This window comes from Eulemur rufifrons, chromosome 1 (assembly GCF_041146395.1).
Source record: "Eulemur rufifrons isolate Redbay chromosome 1, OSU_ERuf_1, whole genome shotgun sequence".
Taxonomy (NCBI): Eukaryota; Metazoa; Chordata; class Mammalia; order Primates; family Lemuridae; genus Eulemur; species Eulemur rufifrons.
The window spans coordinates 54,044,962-54,069,016 of NC_090983.1; the positions used below are offsets into that span (position 1 = coordinate 54,044,962).

Consider the following 24,055-nt stretch of genomic DNA (forward strand, 5'->3'; position numbering starts at 1 on the left):
GTCCATCCTCCCTTCTCCTGAATCTGAAACTTAAAAGTAGCAATCCAATGGTTGGTTTCCTGGGCCTGCAGACAGAAGGAGTAAAGTGGTAGACTGCAGGGGAGAGGAAAATCCAAACCCAAGACGTGACCGGCTTAATGCAATCATTTATCCAGGTGAATTCTATAAGTTTTCACTTCGGGCACAAAAATCTTTGCAGTAAGAACAGAGGCAAAGTTTGTCATGCAGTGAAGGGAAAGATTCACAGTGAATGACTTTATTTCGTAAGATTAAGTTCTTTCAGTCATGTTTTTCTTTTTATCTGATTAGCACGTAAGGATGAACTTCACAACTGTGAACATTCTCGGGGAACATCCCAACAGAAATCAAAACCCTAAGCCCCATTGATTTTGGTTTTGCTAATCTTGGATCCCCTGAGGAAACAAATCCCTCTATAATTATCAGGATTTGAAATTTCACACCCTTGAAAACAGTTTGGATACGTAAAGATCCTATTAAAACAGGTTCTGCTAATTAAGAGAAAATACACAGCCTCTCAAGTGCCCTCTAGAGCAAGTGTGTGGAATAGCAGGGAGGCGGTCCGCCCCCGCCTCTGCAGGACCATCCTGCGTTACTCTTCCCCTCATCTCCCCACGGAATTTTCTCATGTCATTTGATCCATCTTAAATTGCTGCCTTCCACTTTACACCTCATAGCACATATTTGATATGGAGTCAATGCATTTCATGCCTCCACATTTCTTAATGACTGGGCAGTGTGGGCAGTCAAAAAAAAAAAAAATCAACATTTCCAGGACCTTTGAACGTGTCTTCAGTTTCCAGGAGCAAAGTGTTCAGTTGGTCTCTTCAAGGACAGCAATTCTTGATCAACTAAACTTGTTTTCCTTCCATTTAAATAAAGTAAAATAGTAGCTCCAAAGATTATTAGCAGATAAAGAGAGAGAGAGAGAGAGAGAGAGAGGTGTGTATGTGTAGAGTTTGAATGTCTACCTCATGAAATTAGATTGCTTATTTTTCACTTTCCCATCTCTTGGGAGCTCTCATTCCAGCAGAAAGAAAACTGAAGAGTCAAAACGACCGCCGGCCCAGTTCTAATGTTTGCAAAGTTTCAAAAAACTGGGAAGGTGGGAAAAATCCCAAGGGCACCTGAAATATTAATTTATCACATAAAATAAATGAACTCAAGTTTCTGAGTTTCTGACCTATTTGGAAGACTCCACAATTCCATATACATATGGAATTTTTTCCCCCTCTGCTCAGGCCCAACTGACTTATCTCTTTATCAACTATTTAATCCTCTAGGCTTTTTAGGGAGTTTCAGAACTGCAGACCTAGAATTCGATTTGGGAAATAACACCTACTTCATTGCCCTCCCACCTTTAGGCCAGTCACCGATAGACCATCCTAAACTGGGGAGCACACGCCCCACATTGCTTGGAAGGAGAGCTTGGAAGGCTTCTGTGGCAGAGCACTCTGTCTCCTTCAAGTCTCTTTTTCTCCAGCTGGCCTCAAATTTACAATATTCTGTTTACCTGGTCATTCCACATCATTCTGCCCATGTCTCTCTATCCAAAGTACCTGCCCGAAGGAATCCAAAATTTACATTTCTACTGGTAAGGGTTCCCATTATATCTACTTGTCATAGGGTAACCTCTCGTTTTTAGACTCATAAACAAAGCAAAATCAAAACAATAAGCTCTGAGAGCTCATTCTGTGTTTGATGGCCCTGTCTCAGAGCTACAACAACAGCACCGTCAAACTGTCATCGTTCTATGGCACTTGCCCCCAAATGCCATCCAGGTCTGCACCTGCGAAACCAGGATGGGCATTGTGAGTCACTCTGTCTGCCACCACATAAAAAGCTAATTTCACATTCAGAATGTATGTTTTTTTTTCAATACCAATAGCAACAAGAGTGTGCCAAAAAATTTCCCCTGAAGCTCTATTCTGTTTTTTAAACTACAGAACATTCTTTCATAGTTTGACAGTTAAAATGCTGCAGTTAATGTAATAAACAGAGAATTTTTCTAAGTAGCCTGTCAAAACAAGTGACACTTTTTTTTTTTGCTAGCGAGTCTCAGATTCAGAACAATAGGAAGTACCTTTCAAAGCAACATCTTCATTATACAATCAAATTCTCAAAGTAATCTTCTCATCAAAGAATATTGTGTTATTTCTTTCCCAGTAATTATCAGAGTTCTGCAACCTCTCCGGCAGTGGTGACTATTATAAAATGCAGCTGTGCTGAGTTAAAAAGTTGGGGGGTCTTGCCTTGGTCAATATGGAGCCAATGCATCTCACGCCTCCACATTTCTTAATGACGTGGCAGTTTGGGCAGTAAAAAGTCAGCATTTCCAGGACCTTTGAACATGCCCTCAGTTCCCAGGTGCAAAGTGCTCAGCTGGTCTCTTCAAGGACAGCAATGATACTGGCAATTCTTGATCAACAAAGTTTGTTTCTTTCTACTTAAATAAAGTAGTAGTTCTAAAGATTATTAGCAGATCAAAAAATGGGGTGTGTGTATATGTGTGTGTAGAGTTTGAATGCCTGTCTCATAAAAGTAGATTCCTTATTTTTCACTTTCCCATCTCTTAGGAGCTGCCATTCCAACAGAAAGAAAACTGAAGAGTCATAAGAATGGCCAGCCTCATTCCAATGTGTGCAAAGTTTCAAGAAACTGGGAAGATGGGAAAATCCCAAGGCTACCCAAAAGGATGTATCTTGGAATATTGGTGAAACCTGTACTTTAACAGCCAGTGACAAACTGGAAGAGTCTAAACCTTGGAATGTAATTTTCTCTGAAGAATCTTTGGGCTGCCAGGGATCATGCAGTTCAATGCTGTATGCAGGAAAAAGGAATCACAGACGAGGCTCTCCTTTCTCAGGGTGACTCATGAAACCCAGCTTTCCAGTTTCTTGGAAGGGTAAATCAATTAGCATGTATGTTCTTAGCAGACAGCAGGCACTCAATAAACGTTTGTTGCATCTGAATCTAATTTGGGAATAGCTCTTGCATAGGACTGTAAACTCCCCAAAGGCAGGAACCACTTTATTATTTAATACTTTTTTCTTTTAACCTCTTTGGTAGACGCTCAAAAATATTTGTGAATCAAATGGCATTTCCTCCTTCCCTGAAGCAACTAAGAGCTGAGGGAACATTAGCTAGGGCAGTGTATTCACACATTGCTTCACCCACTCAGCAAAGGTTTATTGATGGCTTCCCTGGTATAATGCACAGAGCTAGGGATATGTATGGCCTTACTAATTTCCACACCAGGTTAAACCCTCCTCCCCATATTATGCTGTGTTAACACACAACTACCTTTTCCTCCATAGCATTTAATGCAGCTATGATTAAATGATCACTTGTATATGTAGTTGCTTAAGGTTTGTCCCCTGCGCTAGACAGAGAGCTCCAGGAAGGAGGAGCAGGCCTCTTGTTCAATGCTTACCTTAATCCCTTAGCACTTAACATAGTGCTTTATTTTGGGGGTTCCTGGTATTTCAGTGTGTTCAGCAGCTCTGAGTCCCAGCCACTGCCCAGTGAATGCCAACAGTGTGCCCCCTCCCACACTTTGACAACCAAAACATCCTCACACATTTCCAAACGCCCCTTGGGGGCTGTCTCTCCCTGATTCTGAAGCAGGTGGCAGCAAGGAGGACAGCAAAAAGCGTATGGATCCAGGAAATTATGGAGAAATACAAATAAGGGACAGTGGGACAAGAGGGGTGTGGAGAAGAGCAAGGGGACACCGTCAGACAGGAAGAAAGCATGGTTTAAAATGGTGTTCACTTGAGTTCTGCAAGCCCTCGGGATTCCGTTATGTCCCCGTCAGCCACCACCCTCACGCTCCTTCAGGGCAGAGAGAGCATAAATTGGCTGGGCAGGTTTCTTGGACCCCACTCCTGCTTAGGTCAGTGAAGCTCTGACTTTTCTGTTTGATATTTTGGATTTTCCTGTCAAATTTTGTTTGAAGAAAAGGTTTTGAGGCTTAAAGAGTTGGAAACCACGGTTCCAGAGTTAAGGATGGTGGTACCAACTGGGATGAAGGAAGGCCTTTGAAACACACGGTGCCAGAGATTAAGACCCAAGAGAAAGTTTTGACAAAGGGGACATAGTGTGACAAAAATGAAATATGTTGAAAAGACTTTGCAGCACTAAGTAAGGGCAAGTGAAAGGATCCCGGGGGAAGGAGATAAAGGTGTGCTCAGAGAGGCTGCGTTGAGCTGGTTTGAGAGGCAGACTCTGGGGAAGTTCGTCTGAGGGACATCTCACTCTTGGATGGCGCCCAGTGGATACACAAGACATGTAAAGTTTAATGCTCTCGCCCAGACTAAGACTAATAAATGAAGGTCGGCCAAGCCAGTGACTCAGGACCGACGTCCAACGCTGGCAGGCACTGGCGCAGGGTGGAGGGTGACTTCATTTCCAGCAGAAAAGTCTACGCCTGTGTGTGGTGGTTTCAGAAGCAAGTGCCAGGTCACCCTTACTGAAAAGGTTTCCTTGAGGATTAGGACGGTGGCGTATGCTTCTTAGTATGCCCCGTAGCAATTAGAATAGCCTGAGTCAAACAGGGGCTCAACACATTCTTTCTGAATGCATCTGATCAAACGTTTCAGAGTCCCCAACTTCGGCAGGAGGGCTGCACATGAAGGTAAGGTCAGTTCCGCTGAGACCAAAGGGAGAGACGGCCTCAGTGACTGGTAGAGGCCTCAGAGGGGTTAATGAGCAGTGGTGTTCCCGTAAGAATGAGTCTTTTAGCTGAAGAGCAGAAGCCTCAGAATAGGTGAAGGGGTGTGCTGCATGAATGAGGGGGTGAATGAATGCAAGCCCAGGCATGAGGGTTAGGGTTCTGATGGCCTCTGTCCTGTTGCATTAGGAAGAAAGGTGCTGCCACAGTCTGGCATAGAGACAGAGCAGTTTCTGTTTGTCATTGAGCAAAGGTCATTTAATACGGGGACTCAGTTTTGAGACCCTGAGCCAACCGCCGAAAATCTGTATCAATTTCAACTCATGTAAACGGAAAATAGAGTCATCGGACCAAAAACAAAAAAATCAAATAAAACACAGGCAAACACTGCTATGTTACCCTTTCAGTGTCTCTTCTTTGGCCCCAGGGCAAAGCCAGGACTTTTGAACTCAGCCGTGCCCGCCCTCCCCCGGGTGCACATGCGCACTCGGGCCCCATGGGCCTGGGTAGCCACGAGCCGTCACTCACGGTTTGCGGAGGATCATCCTCATGTGGGCGTCGGGGCCCATCTGCGACAGCAGCAGCATGGTGTCCTGGAGCTCCTCATCACACTCCTTCTTCTCCTCCTCAGTAGGCAAAGGGGCATCCTCGTGCTCATCATCCAGAAATCGATAAAATAAATATTTGTCTTGGAAATGGTGCTCCTGGTCCACTACGGGAAACATGGAAGCATGTGTCAGCTGTGGCACCTCGGCCTCGCAGCTGCGTTCACCAGGAGCAAATGGAGGCCCCGGGGCAGGACAGCCGAGCGGCAGCAGAGCGGGGAGACTCCGCACCCTTCTCGCTCCGCCTTGCCCAGCGCCGTGCAGCTGAGACGGGACCTCCCGGCTGCTCGTGCACACCACAGCCATCCCGGACCCACCCACCTCTCGGCCTCTGCGACTCCCTTTGAGAACCCGCCAGCTCTTCTGAGACGAGCACTTTGACCTGGAAAAATTGCCTCGCTGACATATGTGGGACGTGTGTCCCAAACAGGAAAATAGCCAAGTGCCAGATCATGCTCTACAATGGTTTGGAGAGCACAGACTTTTAAAAACCTACTTTGTCAGGATCAGAATTCGTGTTTTTCTTTCTATATGTACTGTTTATAAGCATTTTTGTCTGCACTTTGGGAAAAAAAAAAAGTTAGAATAAAATTAATTGTTTGAACAAAGCTGACCAGACTAAGCTTCTAGGTCATATACTCCTAGGATTTTGTGGTAATTTTCTTCCAGATCTGACTTTATTAATAAAAAGTTTTTTTCCTCTTGTCTTTTTTTTCCTCTCTCTTTTTTTAAAATTTCAGAATATTATGGGTATGCAAATGTTTTGGTTACATGGATTGCTTTTGTACTGTTTGAATCAAAGTTATAAGTGTGCCCATCACCCAGATAGCGTACATTGTACACGTTAGGTATGATGTCACCCATCCCCTCCGACTCTCTCCCGCCTCCACAATTCCCATGGAGTTTTACTTCCATCTGTGCACATGAGTGCTGATCGGTTAGTTCCATTTTGATAGTGAGTACATGTGGTGTTTGTTTTTCCATTCTTGCCATATTTCACTCAGGAGGATGGTCTCTAGTTCTACCCAGATTGTTGCAGAAGGCATTAATTCATTTTTTTTAGTGGCTGAGTAGTACTGCATGGTGTACATATACCACATTTTATTAATCCACTCATGAATTGATGGGCACTTGGGTTGATTCCACATGTTTGTGATTGTGAATTGTGCTGCAATAAACATTCTAGTGCAAGTATCTTTTTGATAAAATGACTTTTTTTTCCTTTGAATAAATACCTAGTAGTGGGATTGCTGGATCAAATGGTAGGTCTACTTTTAGTTCTTTGAGGAATCTCCATACTATTTTCCATAGAGGTTGCACTAGGTTTGCACTTTCACCAACAGGGTATAAGTGTTCCTTTCTCTCCACATCCATGCCACCATCTATTGTTTTGAGACTTTTAGATAAAAGCCACTCTCACTGGGGTTAGGTGATATCTCATCGTGGTTTTGATTTGCGTTTCTCTGATGATTAGTGACACTGAGCATTTTTTCATACGTTTATTGGCCATTAGTCTAACTTCTTTTGAAATGGGCCAGAACAGAGAACCTAGATATAAAACCATCCACATATTGCCATCAGATCTTTGACAAAGTAGGCAGCAATTTATACTGGGGGAAAGAATCCCTGTTCAATAAATGGTGCTGGGAAAATTGGATAGCACATGTAGAAGATTGAAACAGGATCCATATCTCTCACCACTCACAAAAAAATTAATTCAAGATGTATAACAGACCTAAATCTAAGACATGAAACTGTAAGAATTCTAGAAGAAAATGTGGGAAAAACTCTTCTAGATATTGGCCTAGGCAAAGAATTTATGAAGACCCGAAGGGCAATCACAGCAAAAACAAAAATAAATAAATGGGACTTGATTAAATTAAAAAGCTTCTGCACAGCCAAGGAAACAATCAACAGAGCAAATAGACAACCTACAGAATGGGAGAAAATATTCACATGCTGTACATCCAACAAAGGGCTAATAACCAGAATCTACAAAGAACTCAGCAAATCAGCAAGAAAAAAAATTAAACAACCCCATTAAAAAGTGGGCAAAAGACATGAACAGAAGCTTTTCAAAAGAAGATAGACTCTTGTTCTTTTAAACAACAAGATTTAGATCTTGGTAGGACAAAGACAATGAACTTGGCTCAGAATCCCTCATCTACGTGTTTTACAGATTTTAGCCCCTTTTGAGGATAGAGCATCAATACTCTCCAAAGAGAAAGAGAAGTGTAATAGTAGACCCTTGCTGCCAAAGTGTGATCCTTGGGACAGTGACATCAGCAGCACCTGGGAGCTTGCTGGAAATGCAGACTCAGGATCCATCCCAAACTGGCTAAATCAGAACCTGCATTTTAACAAGAGTCTCAGGTGATATGTATGCCCATTAAAGTATGAGAAACACTGGCAAAGCCATCATTCGATTCCCAGGTGTTGGAAAATTAAATGACTTATTTTAATATTTTGTCTGTTTGGAAAAGTAGTCTTAAACAAATGGCATGAGCAGTTCAGCCAGAGTCACACACCAGTCCTGAAAGAGCTACTCTGCTCAATTATAGCCCCTGCATTTATCAAGAGCCGCAATTGCAGAGCACATTCTTGATTTTAAACATGGTCATCCTGTGAGTATACAAATTGGCTCTCTCAGCGGCACAGCTAAAAGGCAGCATCTGAATTCATTACTTACTTTCATGTCATCAGCCCAGCCACACACTTCATTGCTCTTCATTCTGCCCCTGCATCAAGATTGCTATGCAGTGCCCGGAGTATAATCACGCTATCAATGAACTGTGAATGCAAACTAATAAACATAATTGGAACTGATGCACTCGGGCTGCAATTTCATTTTCCTTTCATATGTTCCCCCAAGTTAGGAAGGTACAACGGTGGAACATAGCAATCAATAGCATCCACTTGCTGCATTTGTATTGCTAAATGAAGATGCTAGCTCTGCGGGTCCCTAAAGGGACCATCATTATTTCTTGCCCATTTCAGAGTTCAGCAACAACTTACCCAGGGAAATGCACTTAGCGTTTCTTCAGGGGTTCCCAGGGATGGTGGCTCAACTTACCATGGTTAAGAACACCATCTTCTAACAGGACTTGCCACATGCCGACAGCTTGAGTCCGGGAGTGAACACATGGAGTCTGCTGCATCATCCAGTCCACCAGCTCGGTGCCCACACAGCATTGTCTAAGGGGCGATAGGACACATAGGATGGGCAAATCACCCTTTGCAGATAAAGGATGGGACATGGCTTTTGGGAGGAGAACTCCCAAAGAACATAGTACTCTCCTACCATAAGAGGTCTGGTGGCAAACAAAGCACCACATGGTGTAGCCTCAAATGTGAACACAAACCGATGAAACCAGTGAGTTCATGAGAGAAACCTTTAAGCAAGGCTAGCTAAATGAAAGAGCATTACAAGTTGCAGTCCCAGGGGAGACTGGAGGACTGCTAGAGCGGGAGCATTGTCTGGTAAGTTAATCACAGGGACAGACATTCTGTCATCGTGACCTGGTCCCAGAAAATCTCGGTGTAAGATGAAGGCAAAGCAAAACACATACTGACTTTCTCCACCTGAGCCTCGTGAGGAATGAGTTAATGTTTGTGAGGCACTCGGAGGTGCTCCATGAAAGGCGCTGTATAAGTGCAAAATTATATAGCACTTTATATTTTCAAGTAATACTACTGATCTTCCTCGGAGGGGTGTTGGGAGAAACAAGCAATTAGCGATGCAAATCTCTTTGAAAAAAGTTCTGTGTAATGAGCATTAGCACTTCTACAGAGCCTGCCATCTGAGGAGTGCCAAATGCTTCCTGGCTTTCTGCTTATTCGCACATGAATCCCTAAGATGTCCCTCTGTGGTGAGTTGGTCTGGATGGGCAAACTGCATGTATTAGTTAGGAAATACATGATTATACACACACGTTAGGGAATACTGAAACCTTTCATGGGGTGAGAAAAGGGCAGGTGTTCATGGCATAATGGTTCAAGGGAAGAAATGGAATTCTGAAGTTCTAGGGATGGATCCCAAGGGACAATGGAACAAGGCAGAGAGTCACAGAGCAGCTGGCTGCTTGCAGCTGGAACTGCGTCACTGGTGGCCTCCCCTCCCATGCTAAGGATGGCACCACCTCTGAGGCATGGGCTACGACTGGGTCAGGCCCAGAGAGCTCCTCCCTAATTGAACTTGGCAGAGACTCATGGTGCTGTGCCACTCTGGGAAGAGTCTGGAACTGGGAGGAAACATGACATACAAGCACCAGGTCTGCTACTTATCAGCTATAAGACTTTGGCCATATGGTTTCAACTCTCCAGTTCTCAGTTTCTTCATCTATAAAAGAAAGGAGGAGCAAAAGATGGCCTCTAAGGGCTTTTCCAATTTACTATTTTAGGACTTCTGAAATCTATCAAAGCTCCTGGGATGCCTTGATTTGGGGCTAACACTGATTTCAGAATATTTCACAGGGAAGATACACTGAGAAAGCCATTATATTTCTAGGACTGTCCTCATTACAGTCTATACCTGCACAGTAGAGCTTTAAAGGGCAAAGAGTCACCTACTTACTAATCATTCTGAACCAAACATATGACCTGCCAAAATAGTCATTTTCTATTAATAATTTGAGAATGTATTAATGGGAAAACTTGTGAAAAAGTATACAAAGTCAATTTCATTTGGCTTTTAATTCAATGATGACCTTTACTTAAAAAAGCACATGGAATTTAGATGATCTCAGAGCATCTGGGTCCTTATAAAGGGTGTAAGAATCTTGCAGTCAGAATATGAAACAAAGACACCCATCCACAGCTGTGCCTCTTGCAGCTGATGGAATCACTGGTACCTTTCCATCAAGGATCCCTAGCCTCTTTAGATTTGACAGCAGACCTCTAGTATAGTGATTCTTGGGGTGATACTGCATCTGGAGAGGCTTCCACCCCTAATATTTCAGCAATAATATAACACGATGAAAAGCAGGAGGAAAGAAAGAATGGAACTGAGAAGTATAAGATCTGGGACAAAGAACTGACTGTCTTGCAGAAAAAAGAAATCATGCTTCTGGCTTACAGTTGAGTCCACTGGTCATTACCAACAGATCATTAATTTGTGTCATAGGGTGTGGAATAGATATAACACCTATATTTCAGGGGTTTAAAATGTTAGTACTATGGAGCACAAAAGAGATTATGGTTTTTGACTTCTAGTTTCCACTCTTTGTCACCAAACATGACATATTTTAATGGATTTTCCCTAATGCAAGTCAATACTTGGCAAAGCATAATCACATCTTAAATTAAGGGAAAAAATAATAAAAATTTAAAAATAAAAGTATTCTATAACCATATGAGACTTTGAGATCCACTTAATGAGTTAAAGAGATTGAACTCTCTCTGGGAACATGTGACACATGACTTTTTTTTTTAACTTTTACTTTTCTTAAAATTATAGTAGTGTGTAGGGACCACAGATTCCAAAAAGAATCAACTTGCAGGGTTACAGAAAAAGACTTACAAATGTAATCATCCAAAATAATGGTTAGTAAACATCAACATGAAAAGGAACCAATCTGTCCTAAGAGATGGAATGTGTCTAAGTGGAATGTGCTCCTGTTAAGACCAAGGTGCCTCTCAAATCCCATATCATTTCCAAAATTCTAAAATAACAAACTGTCAGTTTTGGTCTAGTAACATAATCACACCAAGTGCAAGCAGAAGAATATTAGTTTGCATGAAGTGTAGAAAAAGTAACCCAAAGAGGAAGAATTTGCAATGCTTTTCCAGCTCTGTCTTTGAGATACCGGATCTTGAGGCACATGAACTTGGTAGGTTTCCTGTTGGATGAACCAGGTATAATCTTATCAGTTGGTAGTCACTAGAAAGATATACATCCTTCACGGTGACTTTGAAATTTGTGTTCTGGCTTTTTACTGTCTCATGAATTTGGTTCATGTGAATCAAAGGGGTTTTGACTCATGCCAAGGCTAATGGGTTCTGAGGTCATGTCTAGGCTAAATGGGAAAGAGAGCCTCACCGATTGCTGAAAGAGGGCTGTGTCTGAACTATGGGTTCAGGAAGAGAGAGTGATGGCTTGTGTGCCATATATTGGCTATTCCAGTTCCTAAACACTTGTTGAATTGATAAAATAAAAAGTTATGGATCAGACTCAAATTCTTAGTTGGCCAACCATGGTTCAGTTATCCCAGAAGGTTCAACCAACCATGCAGCCCTAGTCTTTATCTTTGTCATTTCTTAACTCCAATGACGTCTCTAGTAAGGAATTCTTATTCTACATGATTATATACGTGATACAGAGTTGTGTATCTTACTATATGCATACTAGAATGAAATCTTATATTAGAAAATAAACTCCATAAAGGAATTTGTATATTTTGTTCACTGCTGTATCCTCAGGGCTTGAAACATCATAGTACCTGGTATGCAGTAAATGCTTAATAAACTTGTGGGATAAATGAATGATTAAATGAATGAAAAGAACATTGAATTTGGAAATCGACCAACCTTGGTTTAAATATTGGCTCTGCCACTCACTAGATTTGTGATTTGGACAAGGAAAACTATTTAATCTCCTGAGTCTCAGTTTTGTCATCTGAAAACTAGACATACACCTATCTAGCAGGGTTGTGATGAAGATGAAATGGGATAACACGTGGAAAGTGGCCTGGTACAGGTCTTTGAGCATAAATGAGTGCTCAGAAAATGTTAGTTGAATGCGATCTAAATCTAGTAAGCTTCCTAAGGTCACTTAGAAACAGAAATAACAAAAACTTTCTTCTCTTTTTTCATCACAATTAAACCAATGTCTAAGCAAATTAGTAGTAACTTCTGGGAATATTAAGGATAATTAAACACCTACAGTTAAGCAGGGACCCAAGACAAGCTTAGACCTTCCAGAACTTGAAGGCATTCTAAAATGGGCTGCCCCCAGATGCAAAACAGGGAGAAACATTTTTGTTTCATTTTCACTGAACATGAATCTGAGGGGGCCACAACCTCTAGAATTAATGCACATACCTGTATGTCTTCAGATGGTATTTTCTATCTCTTATCATGTGAGGTGCTCGAGAGAGAATGGCATTTCGTAAAATTTTTCCAGCCCTGAGGATCTTCTCTGAAGGGACCTGGATTTTAATCGGGTGGAAGGAGGGGAGGAGAAAGAAGGAGAGTTTATAGAAGGAAAAGAAACCAGATGAATCCTTAACTCACTTTCCAACCTCACTCTGGCTTGAAAAGCATAACTCACTCATACATTTACATTGTTTACTTGTGTGACATGTCACTCTTTCATATTGAGAACTGAGACACATTGAGTATTTATTGTTTCTAGAAAATGTACCAGAGGTTTCCTGATTTGATGCTCTGACATAGGGACCACCTCTAGTGGTACTTAAGAAGCAAACTCTGTTGGCTCGTCAACCCACCTACGTCCCATTACCTTGGTAATGGTGTTAGCAGGACGAAGAGGAACGTGAGGTTCAATGAGAGGTGTCTGAAAAATAAAATGTTAAAGCAAAAGAAAATTAAACAAAAAGTTCACTGAAGAAAATTATGGGTTGGGGGATAATAAGAAACATCCATTTTTTATAAAACTCAAAATAGAATTAAAAAAACAAGAGATAAAATCTGCCTAAAGAACTTGAATGTGTAGACATTCAAAGGGCAAAATTAGATCATTCGATTTGCCAACATTTAAGTATAAATTACTAAAAATGAAAAAACCAAACAGATAGGAATGATTAGATGTTTGTAGGCTTCATGAGAAGGGAATAAATATCTGCTCAAAGCCTAACAAACATCAGAGCAGAGGAAAAAGCAAAACAAGGTAAACATAAACAGAGATTAAAATGACCTGTCTCCCGGAGTGGGGATAATGTATTGATTTAGGATGGAAATGAGCTACTTCCTTCTCCCTCATATAGTTATGACTCCTTTTCTGCAATTTGTATTTTTAGAAAGTTTTAATTTTTAAATGACACTTGGTGGTTCTATGCACTCAAATTCCTAGAACCCACTGAGGCAGCTAGTAGATTTCTCTTTCTTTTACAAAGTAGTGTACAGTTTTTAGGATTCTGTGACTGTCAGATCAGCTCTAGGATCCACAGAAAGTGCATATCATTATCCACATTCTTCAGATGGACATGCTGGATCTGATCCTAGGAAATTACTTGTTACACGTTGAGCCCCGCCTAGTCCCACTGACACCCCTTTGCTCTCTTGCTCTGAAATATCTGGCAATGGCATTTCCAAATGGAGGACAAAGCATAGATGAGATACAGATTTATTTAGAATGGCCAACATTGTACAAACTTACTTATTTAAACATTTTCATCACCTCACTGGCATCTAGTAGAATTTTTTTTTTTCTCTTGAAATCTCTAGAGCACAAGTGTCAAGCAAATTAATTTTTGTTTTTTGAGACAGAGTCTCACTTTGTTGCCCAGGCTACAGTGAGTGCTGTGCCATCAGCCTAGCTCACAGCAACCTCAAACTCCTGGGCTCACGCAATCCTCCTGCCTCAGCCTCCCGAGTAGCTGGGACTACAGGCGTGAGCCACCATGCCCGGCTAATTTTTTGTTTCTATTTTTAGTTGACTGGCTAATTTTTTCTATTTTTAGTAGAGACAGGGTCACGCTCTTGCTCAGGCTGCTCTCAAACTCATGAGCTCAAGTGATCCTCCTGCCTTGGCCTCCCAGAATGCTAGGTTTACAGGCGTGAGCCACCGCGCCCAGTCAGTGTCAAGCAATATTATAGTATTTTAACAGCATACTATTTACAACCAGAATAGATCAAGGAATGTCATTCTGGTTCAATTCAATAGTAGCTTTAAATGGAGACCAACTTTGCCCTGAAATAGCCCACTCTCCCTTATGGCAGACCTGTTGGTGGGAGAGGGACCATGAGCTCACAGAGTCCCTGCATTTGTATCAATGCCTCAAGGAAGGCAGGGAGAATTCTGTGGTGGCATATCACCTGGGAACATGCTCAACAGTGCCCGACCACCACGCACCAGACCCCCAGGGCGTGCAGTTAAACATGCTGCATATTTCCAGGTTGGGAGTTCCCAGTCTCATGCCGCCCACCTCTTTGCATTACCCAGATTGGTTTACACATCTAAGAGTGCACCTGCCTATGTATACAAATTGTAAATGCCTCTGCTTATTCTTGAAAATAATACTAGAAACCCATTTCTTCTTGTCCTGGAGGAAAGAGGTGTGGATGGATGTAGTCTAGAGTAGGCGGATGTGGGATTAGCTTCTGAGCTCACCCTTTCTTTCCTATGAAAAGCCTACTCTCCTCTGCTGTGGTCTTTGACAAGCTGGCAGAGCTGAGGTCAAGAAGATGCCTCACTTGAGGACTGCCAATAAAGGTTTATTCTTCGGTAGGTGCAACGAAACATTATTTGAAGATCACATCTTTTGTTTCTACAGAAATGGCTATATTTTAACAAAATGCTAACAAGTCTCCAGGTTAGTTTGTTTTTTTGGACAACTCCCCTTTTATTCCAGAAAAGAAAGCATTACTAAAGCAGGGCAAGCATCAAGCTTCAATCAGATTTGTTCCTTTGATTTGCAGCTTCTAAAAGCGTAGATGTACACAAGGTTGTCTTTCAGCTGGATAATCCTAGTACCAGTTCCAGGACCACGAGGCTGTTTAATCTATTGAAAGGCAGCAGTCTCAGAACATTCTCTGGCTCAAAGATTTTAGGTTTAGGGGCAATATGATGAATGGATGCTTTGAGGAGGGGATGGTCTCTTTATTTAAATAAAACTTCCAAGGAACAAATGCAGGGGAAAGCAGGCAAAGTTTTATGTTGAGGGAATAGGAATTAGTCTTTGAAAGGGACACTATATTCAATTAGGCAATATCCTATGTTCTAAGAACTATGTTGGCACCTAGAAGCCATATGTTGTGAGCCAGAGAGCATTCCTGACAGGCAGGACAGGTCCCTACAAAATAGTCAGGGGTCGATGCCTGTTCAGGAACTCCCACATTATGAGTGTGACTTTATCACTTTTGTATTAGCTCATTTATTTCCTTTTTGGTTTCCCTTGGCTTTCGAGTGAAATTCCTTTTGAGAATTTTACCTTAGCTGCACTATACGAAACTAAGAAAAAGAATTTCATTTGATAAATGATTAGGTTAAACATGAGGAGGAAAGACCAAGCATGGTGATATTAGTGAATCAAAGTAAGAAAACCAGCCTTAGAGGCAGGCTTACACACGTCACATGTGCACCTTTTTATGTGACCTCCTTATCATATTGCTACTCCCATTGTTCATGGAGAAAGCTAAGGCCAGAGACACTTACGGACCCGCGTGAGCTCCCACAAGCCAATACCAGGAATTGCTGCGAGTTGAATCCAGGTCTACCTTACTCCAGTGTCTACACTGCACATACAATAACCCCATCCACCTACAGTTTTCTTCTAGAAATATCTTGGCTCACTCTTTGGCAGAATTTGTGTGTTCTGTCTGATTAAAGTTCACTGAGAAAAGTGCATCTAAACCCTTCTAGGTTATCCGGTATCAGATTTGATCTTACTAATTTCCAGCAGTAAAAATTCGTAACGACCTACTGAGATTACACATTAGCACCATGCATCGTGCTTGGTCTGAATTAACTTTTTAAAAAGCAACTTTGTAACAGTAAAACACTTAGCATTAAGGAACTGCTCCATCATGGCTAAGACAACTATAGCAGGGAGGGGAGTAGCAGCAAAGTGCACCCAGGAAATGAAAACCACTCCAAGTATTCACCGCAGAGGGAATTTAATGTCAGGAAGCGGCTTTATGCGCCTGAGCCAAGATGCCCTGGTGGGAGGTGGAACCCCAGAGGGCTCCAGGGACCCCAGAGGTATGGCCACTGCTACAGATGCCGTCCGACAACCGCCAAGAGGGAGGCAAGACCCTCCCACATCCAACCTTCCTCCAGCTAGAAGCCAGATAATAAGAAAAAGAATCTCATGTTAAAATGATTAGGTTAACAGGATTATCCCTTCAAGGAAAAAGTTCTGGTGTTCAATAGGGCAACTATAGTTAACAATAATTTATTATATTTCAGAATAGCTAGAAGTTTTCGCATGTTCCCAACATAAAGCAATGATAAATGTTTCAGGTGAATCATGTCCCAATTACCCTGATTTGATCATTATATGTTATATGCTTGTATCAAAATATAACATGTACTCCATGAATATGTACAATTATTGTGTACCAATAAAAAAAATTTAAAAAATGATTAGGTTAAATGGAAGAGAGAAAGAAGCAGTAAGTTAGTATCAGAGAGAATCAAAGCAAGAAAACCAGCCAGAAGGTAAGACCTTGGGCAGGGAAGCCTGGGAAACACACTCTGCGGAGGCCAGGCCCCCTGCAAGGCACAGCAGAGCACAGGAAGGGCAACAAATTGACCTGAGAATGACAGGCCCAGGACCAGCACAGCAGGGTGGTCGCAGCAGCGACTGAGCAGCGAGGAGTGCCAAGGTGCCACCCCAGCCTTCAGGTGCTTGCAGTACCGTGTCCTCCCCGGCACTCTTCCTTCCGGGAAGGCGGACGCAGCGTGGCACAGAGCAGGGCTTCACTAGTGCTTGCTGGCATTGCTGCCTAGGGCTGCCCTGTGCTTTGCCCTGTAGCCAGGAAACACGTATCACCAATGAGCCCTAAAAGGAACGGGCCCCTCTCCAATTAAATTTCACAGATTTCAACACATCAATCATGTGCTGATAAAAATTCTTCCTCCCCACCTGGGCATGAAAGAATCCAAATTGGGCTGTGACAATGTGATCCTAAAGAGCTAGGCAGGGAGGACAGATAAAGGCAGAGCCATTCAGCTTTCTCCCCGCTTTTCTTGGCTTTCTCCACGAAGACTTCCCTCAGGACTGACCGTAATTGGTTTTTGTTTGTTTCTGGAGAGGGGATGCTCTTTCGACTGCTTTTTATTATGTTTATATTACTACTGAAAAGGAGAAACAGTAAGGGAAAATATTCCTTTTGGCACCAGAGCCAATTCAGAAATACTAATCAGGTGATGAAAAATATGAATTTAGCCTCCATTACAAGGTTCACAATAACTCCCCGCTACATTAGAATGAGCCATAAGGCACCGTAATAGGCCTCGCGAAAAACCATATTCAGACCCTTTTGAAAGGGGTAATTCTTTTTGCTCAAGTACTTGGTCGCAGAAGCCTTTTGCAAGGCCTGACATTTTAAGCCAAGAGACAAGAATAACCGGCAAGACTGGAACACAAAGCTGCTGGCAGAACCCTGGCAACGCAGCGCCATGAAAAGTAAGGCAAGTTCGTACCTGATCTGCTGCCAGGATTCAGCGAAGGCCCAGGGCGTGCAGCGCAGCGAGCTCGCCTCCACTAGCACCCTGATAAAGCACCTGGCTCCCGATCTTGTTGGGAAAGCAAAACTTCTATGTTTAATTTTAAACAATTAAAATTGAGTCGGCAACTAAATCCTGCAATGTCTTAGATTTCAAATTCCCGCTTTTCTTACGTTAGCTGAGGAAATCTCTAGGAGTAAGGAGAAAAATATCCCATTTTTTTAGTGAAAATGATATACTTTTAGCAGCTACATTCCCTTGTTTTGGCATTTTGGAATAATACAACGAAGGTCTTTGAATGACTGTCTCATGCTTACAATAATTATCATCAATGTCATCACCCTTCCGGGCTGCCCAGATGAAATTAAAGCATGGGCTAAGTCAGACTCATCGGCAGATTGCACCACTCTGAAATAACTACGTGAGTTTTTTCCATTTGTGAAATAATGGGAAAATCATCTATAGACTTCCTTGGCTTCCATTTATAGGCTTCCCCCTCCCCAAGTCTTTCCTAGTTCAAAATGGGCTTATAGATCTCCAGTTTCAGCTTAGACACATGAAGAGCTTGAAAGCTGTCACTCGTGTCCTTACAGCAAGAAAAAGCTGAACAACGTGAAAATAATGATTTCTCCTGGGCTCACCAGAGAACTAAGGTTGCAAAGCAAACTGTCATCTGAAATTTGGACAGACGGGAGAATCCAGAGAGTAACTGTGGAGATCTGCTTACGTGGAGCAGAAGCCACAAACTGGTAGGAACACATAAATGCAATCTTTAATGGACTGTGGAGGCTGAGCGTGAACTAGCTTGGGAGTGAGAAACTCCTGGGGGTGGGGAGCAGTCTTAGGTGTGCCCCCACATTTTTGTGATTTTAGCTACTTCAACCCCACCAGGTTTTCTTGATGGAGATTCAAAAAACCCAAAAGATCTCCTTGTGGCTCTGGCAAGGAGAGGAAAAGCATAATCATGAAATACACCCAGAGTATTCTCCATAACGAAGGCTGACTCTCTAGAAGAAGATTTTAGGAGTGTCTTATCTGAGCTGGGCAAACGGTATTTCTCTGACTCTAGCAGTCTCTAGCCTTCCTGTTTCACTTAAGGGAAAAAAATGTCCTTAACCTGTCAAAAAAGAAATATCTTCTTTCCCTCTTTTTCTTCCACATACCAGCTACAGAGCACCAAGAGCAGAGCCGGGTGGGAGTGGGAGAGGCAGACCACACCCCCACCCCATCAAATGCAGGGACAGCCGGCCCAATCTCTTCCGGGATTCAGCTGAATCAGAGCTGAAAGTTAAAAACACATACTTGACTAATCCTTAATAGCTGAAATAATATTTTAAGGGCCCAAAGTGACAAAATTTTATGGATTGACACTGAGGTGTTTTTATGGTTGCTAAGAATCAGTGAGAAAGAAAGCATTTAACTCAACACAATTACCAGGCATCAATTGGGGAGAGGACTATTTCATGCATGTATTTCACTGAGTTGAGGTTCCTTGAGCCAACCAAATAAATATGTATGTCCATATACTTTTTAAGTGGGCTTATAATTCGGGGGAACTGGGGTCTACAGTTCGGTCTCAGGCCGTAGTCTATTATTGTACCTTACTATACGAAGCGACTCAAGAGTACTGAAGGCTGCTTGGTGAGTCTGTCAAATGGGACCCAGGAAGTACTTCCAGGCAAAAGGCTGCCCAGACACGCCTGTCAGCTGGTCTCGGAGCACGCTATCTACCAGGTGCTGGCAAATGGCTCGAGTTTCTCTCCAGCATATCCCAATGCAGTACCACAAGGTGGCATGTTTCTAGGATGATTCTTTCAAGTCCTAATTTACAATTTAAGATTGTTTCTGATTTCTTCTAGTGGTGAGAAAGAGCCTTAATGAGATATTAATCTTTCTTTTCATAGATAGGATCTTCTGAGTGTTTGCTTTCCAGGAAGTGTATCTACATCTATTAGACACTCCGAAGCCAGATATTTGGAGGCAAAAAATAAAATGCTAACTTTAGAGAATGGCTCTCTTTGAGTTCTTATAAAGTGATTTATTTTCTCCCACAAATTGGCCTGATCAGACCTAGATTTTCTTATAATGATAATACCAGTGTATCACTATTAAATCTGCTTTGAGTGATAGAAGCTAAGAGATGCCCACAAGTCACCATAACACTCCACAGAGGCCACTGCCCATTACAGTGTGTCCATCCTCACAGCTGTGATTGGCATGGAGGGATTATTCAACCCCCTTTCCCTCCTCTTTTTACAAATCTAATCCTTGGCCTCATCAGTCACCCCGTTTCCATTACAAGAAATTCTGGCAACAAATTCCAAATTTGGGAATTGTGTGTTGAGTACTTTTGGGAAATAAAGTGAATATAAGATTTAAAGACATGGTTCAATTCTTGAAACTTTTACAGACTGATGCTTATTGAAATAAGGGCTAAAACACCATGACATTTCCTTTTATCATCTTGAATTTAAATCTGAGCATGATGGATACTGGAAGTTTTAACATTTATTTAGTATTTTAAGACAGAATGAGTGTGGAAAAATTACAGTTGAAACTCCAGTTTCTCTGAAGCCAGGGGGTCAGACTCCTGCTGAGTGTGTTCCAAAGGCAGACAAATGGTTTGCATGACACATTTCAGAAAATGCTCTTGTGCTGAAAAGATGCTAAATTAATTGGCATATACAAACCAAAGTATTAATAAATATACATTCTATCTCCTACTCCTCTCCTACACAAATAGCATACATATTGGCCTGAATCTGTTTCTTCACTTAACAATGTATTTTAGAGATCTTTTCATATCAGAATATAAAGAGCTACCTCACTTTTTTTTTTATACTTACTTGCAGTTTTTGGTAGCTGCAGGCCATTGTACGGATATGCCATAATTTATTTAACAATCATGTATTGACAGACTCTTAGCATTGTTAACCTGAGTCTATTGTATGGATAACGAATGATAAAGCAAATGAGAAATCATAGGATATTCTCATTCTATAGTCCCTGTGTCCTTGAAAACCCAGGATTCTCACTGTGAAAGAAAAGATGCATATATGTGTGTGCATATATGTATATATATATTTATACTATAGCTTTTAAACAATGACCAAACCAATACCAATGAACATCTTGAGTTTTGAAATCCCATTCCCACACAAAGAAATCAAGGCTTCTTGGGAGAAATGACTGATTCCAGGGGCAAGAAACGAGCCAAAATAAAACGAGCCAAAATAACCTGTCATACAAGGTGATAAAGAAGTGATCAAAGACTACAGGGTTATGACAAAAAGAACTCAGAGAAATTTGACCTTTAATAAATATAATGATTATAATGGATTGAAGCCCATCAAATATATTCAAATTTATGAGTTTATAATGATATTGGGAAAAAAACCTAATTGGTTACCTTCTCATAATGAGAGAGAACCAATTCATCATCCTACAAACTGGATAAATATGAGAAAAGATTATCCTGCCTTTATATATGAATGGTGTTATTGGATAACTAGATAACAGATGAGTGTAAGCATCTCCTTATACAATTATTTCAGCAAGCAAACGAAAAGGAAATGATTGACTTAAAATCTTGTCATTTTGCGAATTAATGCATTTAGGTATTGAGCATCAGCAGCTGCCAATATTAAAGAAAAATCAACCAGACACTATGTTCCACCTGACAAAAGATCACTGCACCACCTAAAATCTTCCAAAAGAGACAGAACCTAAACCTGACCAAGCCTATGGGTACAGCACTCTGCAGCCATGTAAAATTGAGATATCCCCATAATTTATTTACCAGCATGCAGGGATGTTTAAGACTTGAATTTAAAAAGCAAGCAATAGAAAAATACATATAACATGATTCCATTTATGTACAAACTATATGTATGTGCAGACATATCATATCATCATGTGAATGCATAGTGAAAGGACTTAAAAAGAAACACAACAAATTACTATGAACAACACGGGAAGTGGAGACGTGGGGGTGGCAATGGCGAGTGACAAAGGTGGCAGTGGTAAAAGACACTTGAATACTTTTCTCTATAGACTTCTAAATTGTTGGAATCACTTGCAATGAGATTGCATTACATCAGCGGTCCCCAACCTTCTTGGCACCAGGGACCAGGTTCATGGAAGACAATTTTTCCATGGACCGGCAGTGGGTCAGGGGCGGAGCTCTACGTCCCGGTCCCTAACAGGTCACAGACCAGTACCAGTCCACAGCCCCACAGAATTATATTATTTCTTGTATGATTTTTTAAAAAGAGAAAAGTTATCATAATCATAGTAAACATATATTTTGAAATGGGTCTTTAATAAATCCTTTAGATATTTTGTACAGAATACGTTGACAATTTTCCAAAATTCTACTTCACTATACAGGTTTAAATGTCAAATAAAATCAGTCCACTGACATTGGACACTGGAAATCAGAGCACATCTTATTTTTCTGGCACTTTACTGTTTCTCAGAGCTCACGAAACATTTGCTAAAATGTGTTGCATAACAGTGTTTCCATCAATGACAGACTGTGTATATGACAGTGATCTCATAAGATTATAATAGAGCTGAAAAATTCCTGTCTTTTAATGATGTCCTAGCATTGTAGCACAACTCATTATCTTTTCTATGTTTAGATAACACAGATACCATTGTGCTATAATTGCCTACAGTATTCAGTACAGAAACATGCTACAGGTTTGTAGCCTAGGAGCAATAGGTTATATCAGATAGCCTAGTTGTGTAGTAGGCTATACTATCTAGGTCTCTGTCAGTATACTCTATAGTGTTCATACAGCAAGGAAATCACCTAACAATGCATTTCTTAGAATGTATCCCTGTTGTTAAGCAACACATGACCGTACAATGGATGACCTAAGCATTCTCAAGACACTAAATGTAGCGGCAAGATAGAAGACCCTGGAAAAGGCCAGAACTATTTTGGCTACATAGAATCATAGACATTTAAGGCTGGAAGGGGCCAGAGAAATACACCTGTTGCTAAATCTATGAATTACTTATTAAGTACTGCCTATCTGCCCAATACCGCACTAATAGTAGAGAGGAAAAAAAGACATGGTGATGATATTACCTATGACCTCTAGAACTGTGCTGTCCAATGCATCAGCCACTAGCCTCACATAGGCATTTACATTTAAATTAATTAAAATTTAAAAATTCAGTTCCTAAGTCTGAATCAGCTACATTTCAAGTGCTCAATAGCCACACGTGCCTGGTCCAAGCCATGATCATCCTTCGTGTAGAGATCGTGATAGTGTCCTAAGAGGTTTGGAAGTTTCCATTCCCCCTTCCTCACATCGTCAGCCCCATAGCCAGAATGGTCCTCTAAAGGCATGGGTCAGTTCATGGTACTCTGCCCAAAACCCTCCAATGGCCTCTCCTCCCACTCAGTGAAGGTCAAACTCCCTAGTGTGCAGCTGTCCGTCTGCCGCCTTGCAGCCTCTCTGATCTTACCTCTTCTCTCGGCCCGGTTCAGCCCACTCCCCACTGCCTGAACAAACGCTTCCCAGATGGCCCCATGGTCACTCACACCCTCACTTCCTTCAGGTCTCTGCTCTAATGCACCTTCTCAGAGCAGCCTGCTCTGCCCATCCTATAGTATATCGGATCCCTGCCCCCAAACCCAGCACTCTAACCCTCCTGCTATAGCACCTATCACACGTGACATATTTTATGCTTCTTTCTTGTCTGTCTTCTGCACTGAAATCTTAGCTCCAGGAAGACACGAACTTTGTTTTGCTCACTATTCTACCCCCAGCTCTAGGTACACAGAACTACTCAACAAGTATTTATCGACTGAATGGTAGAATTTCTTCATTGATTCATTTATTCTAGCAGCCTTCATCATTGGTAACCAAAGATAAAACTGAGGAGGACGTAATGTGTTCAGGTATATGAAGGGGTGTTGGGAGGAAAGTGGCTGTTTCCAAATCATTGTGGTGTGAAGAATCACATTCAATGAGTTGCAATTGAGTACAAGGTTATTGACAGATGGGACTATTAAGTAATGCCCTTCCTCTTTTGTTTTTTTAATGGCTGGGTTTTGTGTCTGGTAAAATGACACATAAAATCAGTGCTTTGCAAATTTTAATATCTGTATGAATCATGTGGGCATATCATTAAAGTGTAGATTCCAGTTATGTTGGTCTTAAATGGGACCTCAGATTCTCCATTCCTGCCAAATGGTGTTGGTGCTGCTGGTTTGTGACCATACTTTGAGCATCAAAGAATTAGATTAGTACCAGTTGCACCCTGCGGATCCCTGACTTCATAACCCCTTACTAAAATGTGAGTGTTTCCTAAAGATGCGGTCTGGCTGACATAACGATAAAGTCATCACCATACAAACATTTATGTTACCTTAAATAAGCCAATATGTTTTCT

At 41.6% G+C, this 24,055-nt stretch overlaps 1 protein-coding gene across 15 annotated transcripts in view; it reads right to left on the minus strand.

Annotated features, from left to right (window-relative positions):
- Positions 1-24,055, minus strand: part of RAPGEF4 (Rap guanine nucleotide exchange factor 4) — a 285,602-nt gene that overhangs the window by 76,642 nt on the left and 184,905 nt on the right. For 9 of the 15 annotated variants that reach the window (XM_069470899.1, XM_069470907.1, XM_069470879.1 and 6 more), the window contains 4 exons: positions 12,755-12,808; positions 12,334-12,440; positions 8,369-8,490; positions 5,219-5,402 (listed from right to left, as the gene is read on the minus strand). In XM_069470899.1, coding sequence (XP_069327000.1) covers positions 5,219-5,402; positions 8,369-8,490; positions 12,334-12,440; positions 12,755-12,808 — 467 coding nt within the window. The remainder of the gene's footprint in view (positions 1-5,218; positions 5,403-8,368; positions 8,491-12,333; positions 12,441-12,754; positions 12,809-24,055) is intronic. The other 6 variants (XR_011233694.1, XM_069470936.1, XM_069470953.1 and 3 more) reach the window with 1 other exon arrangement.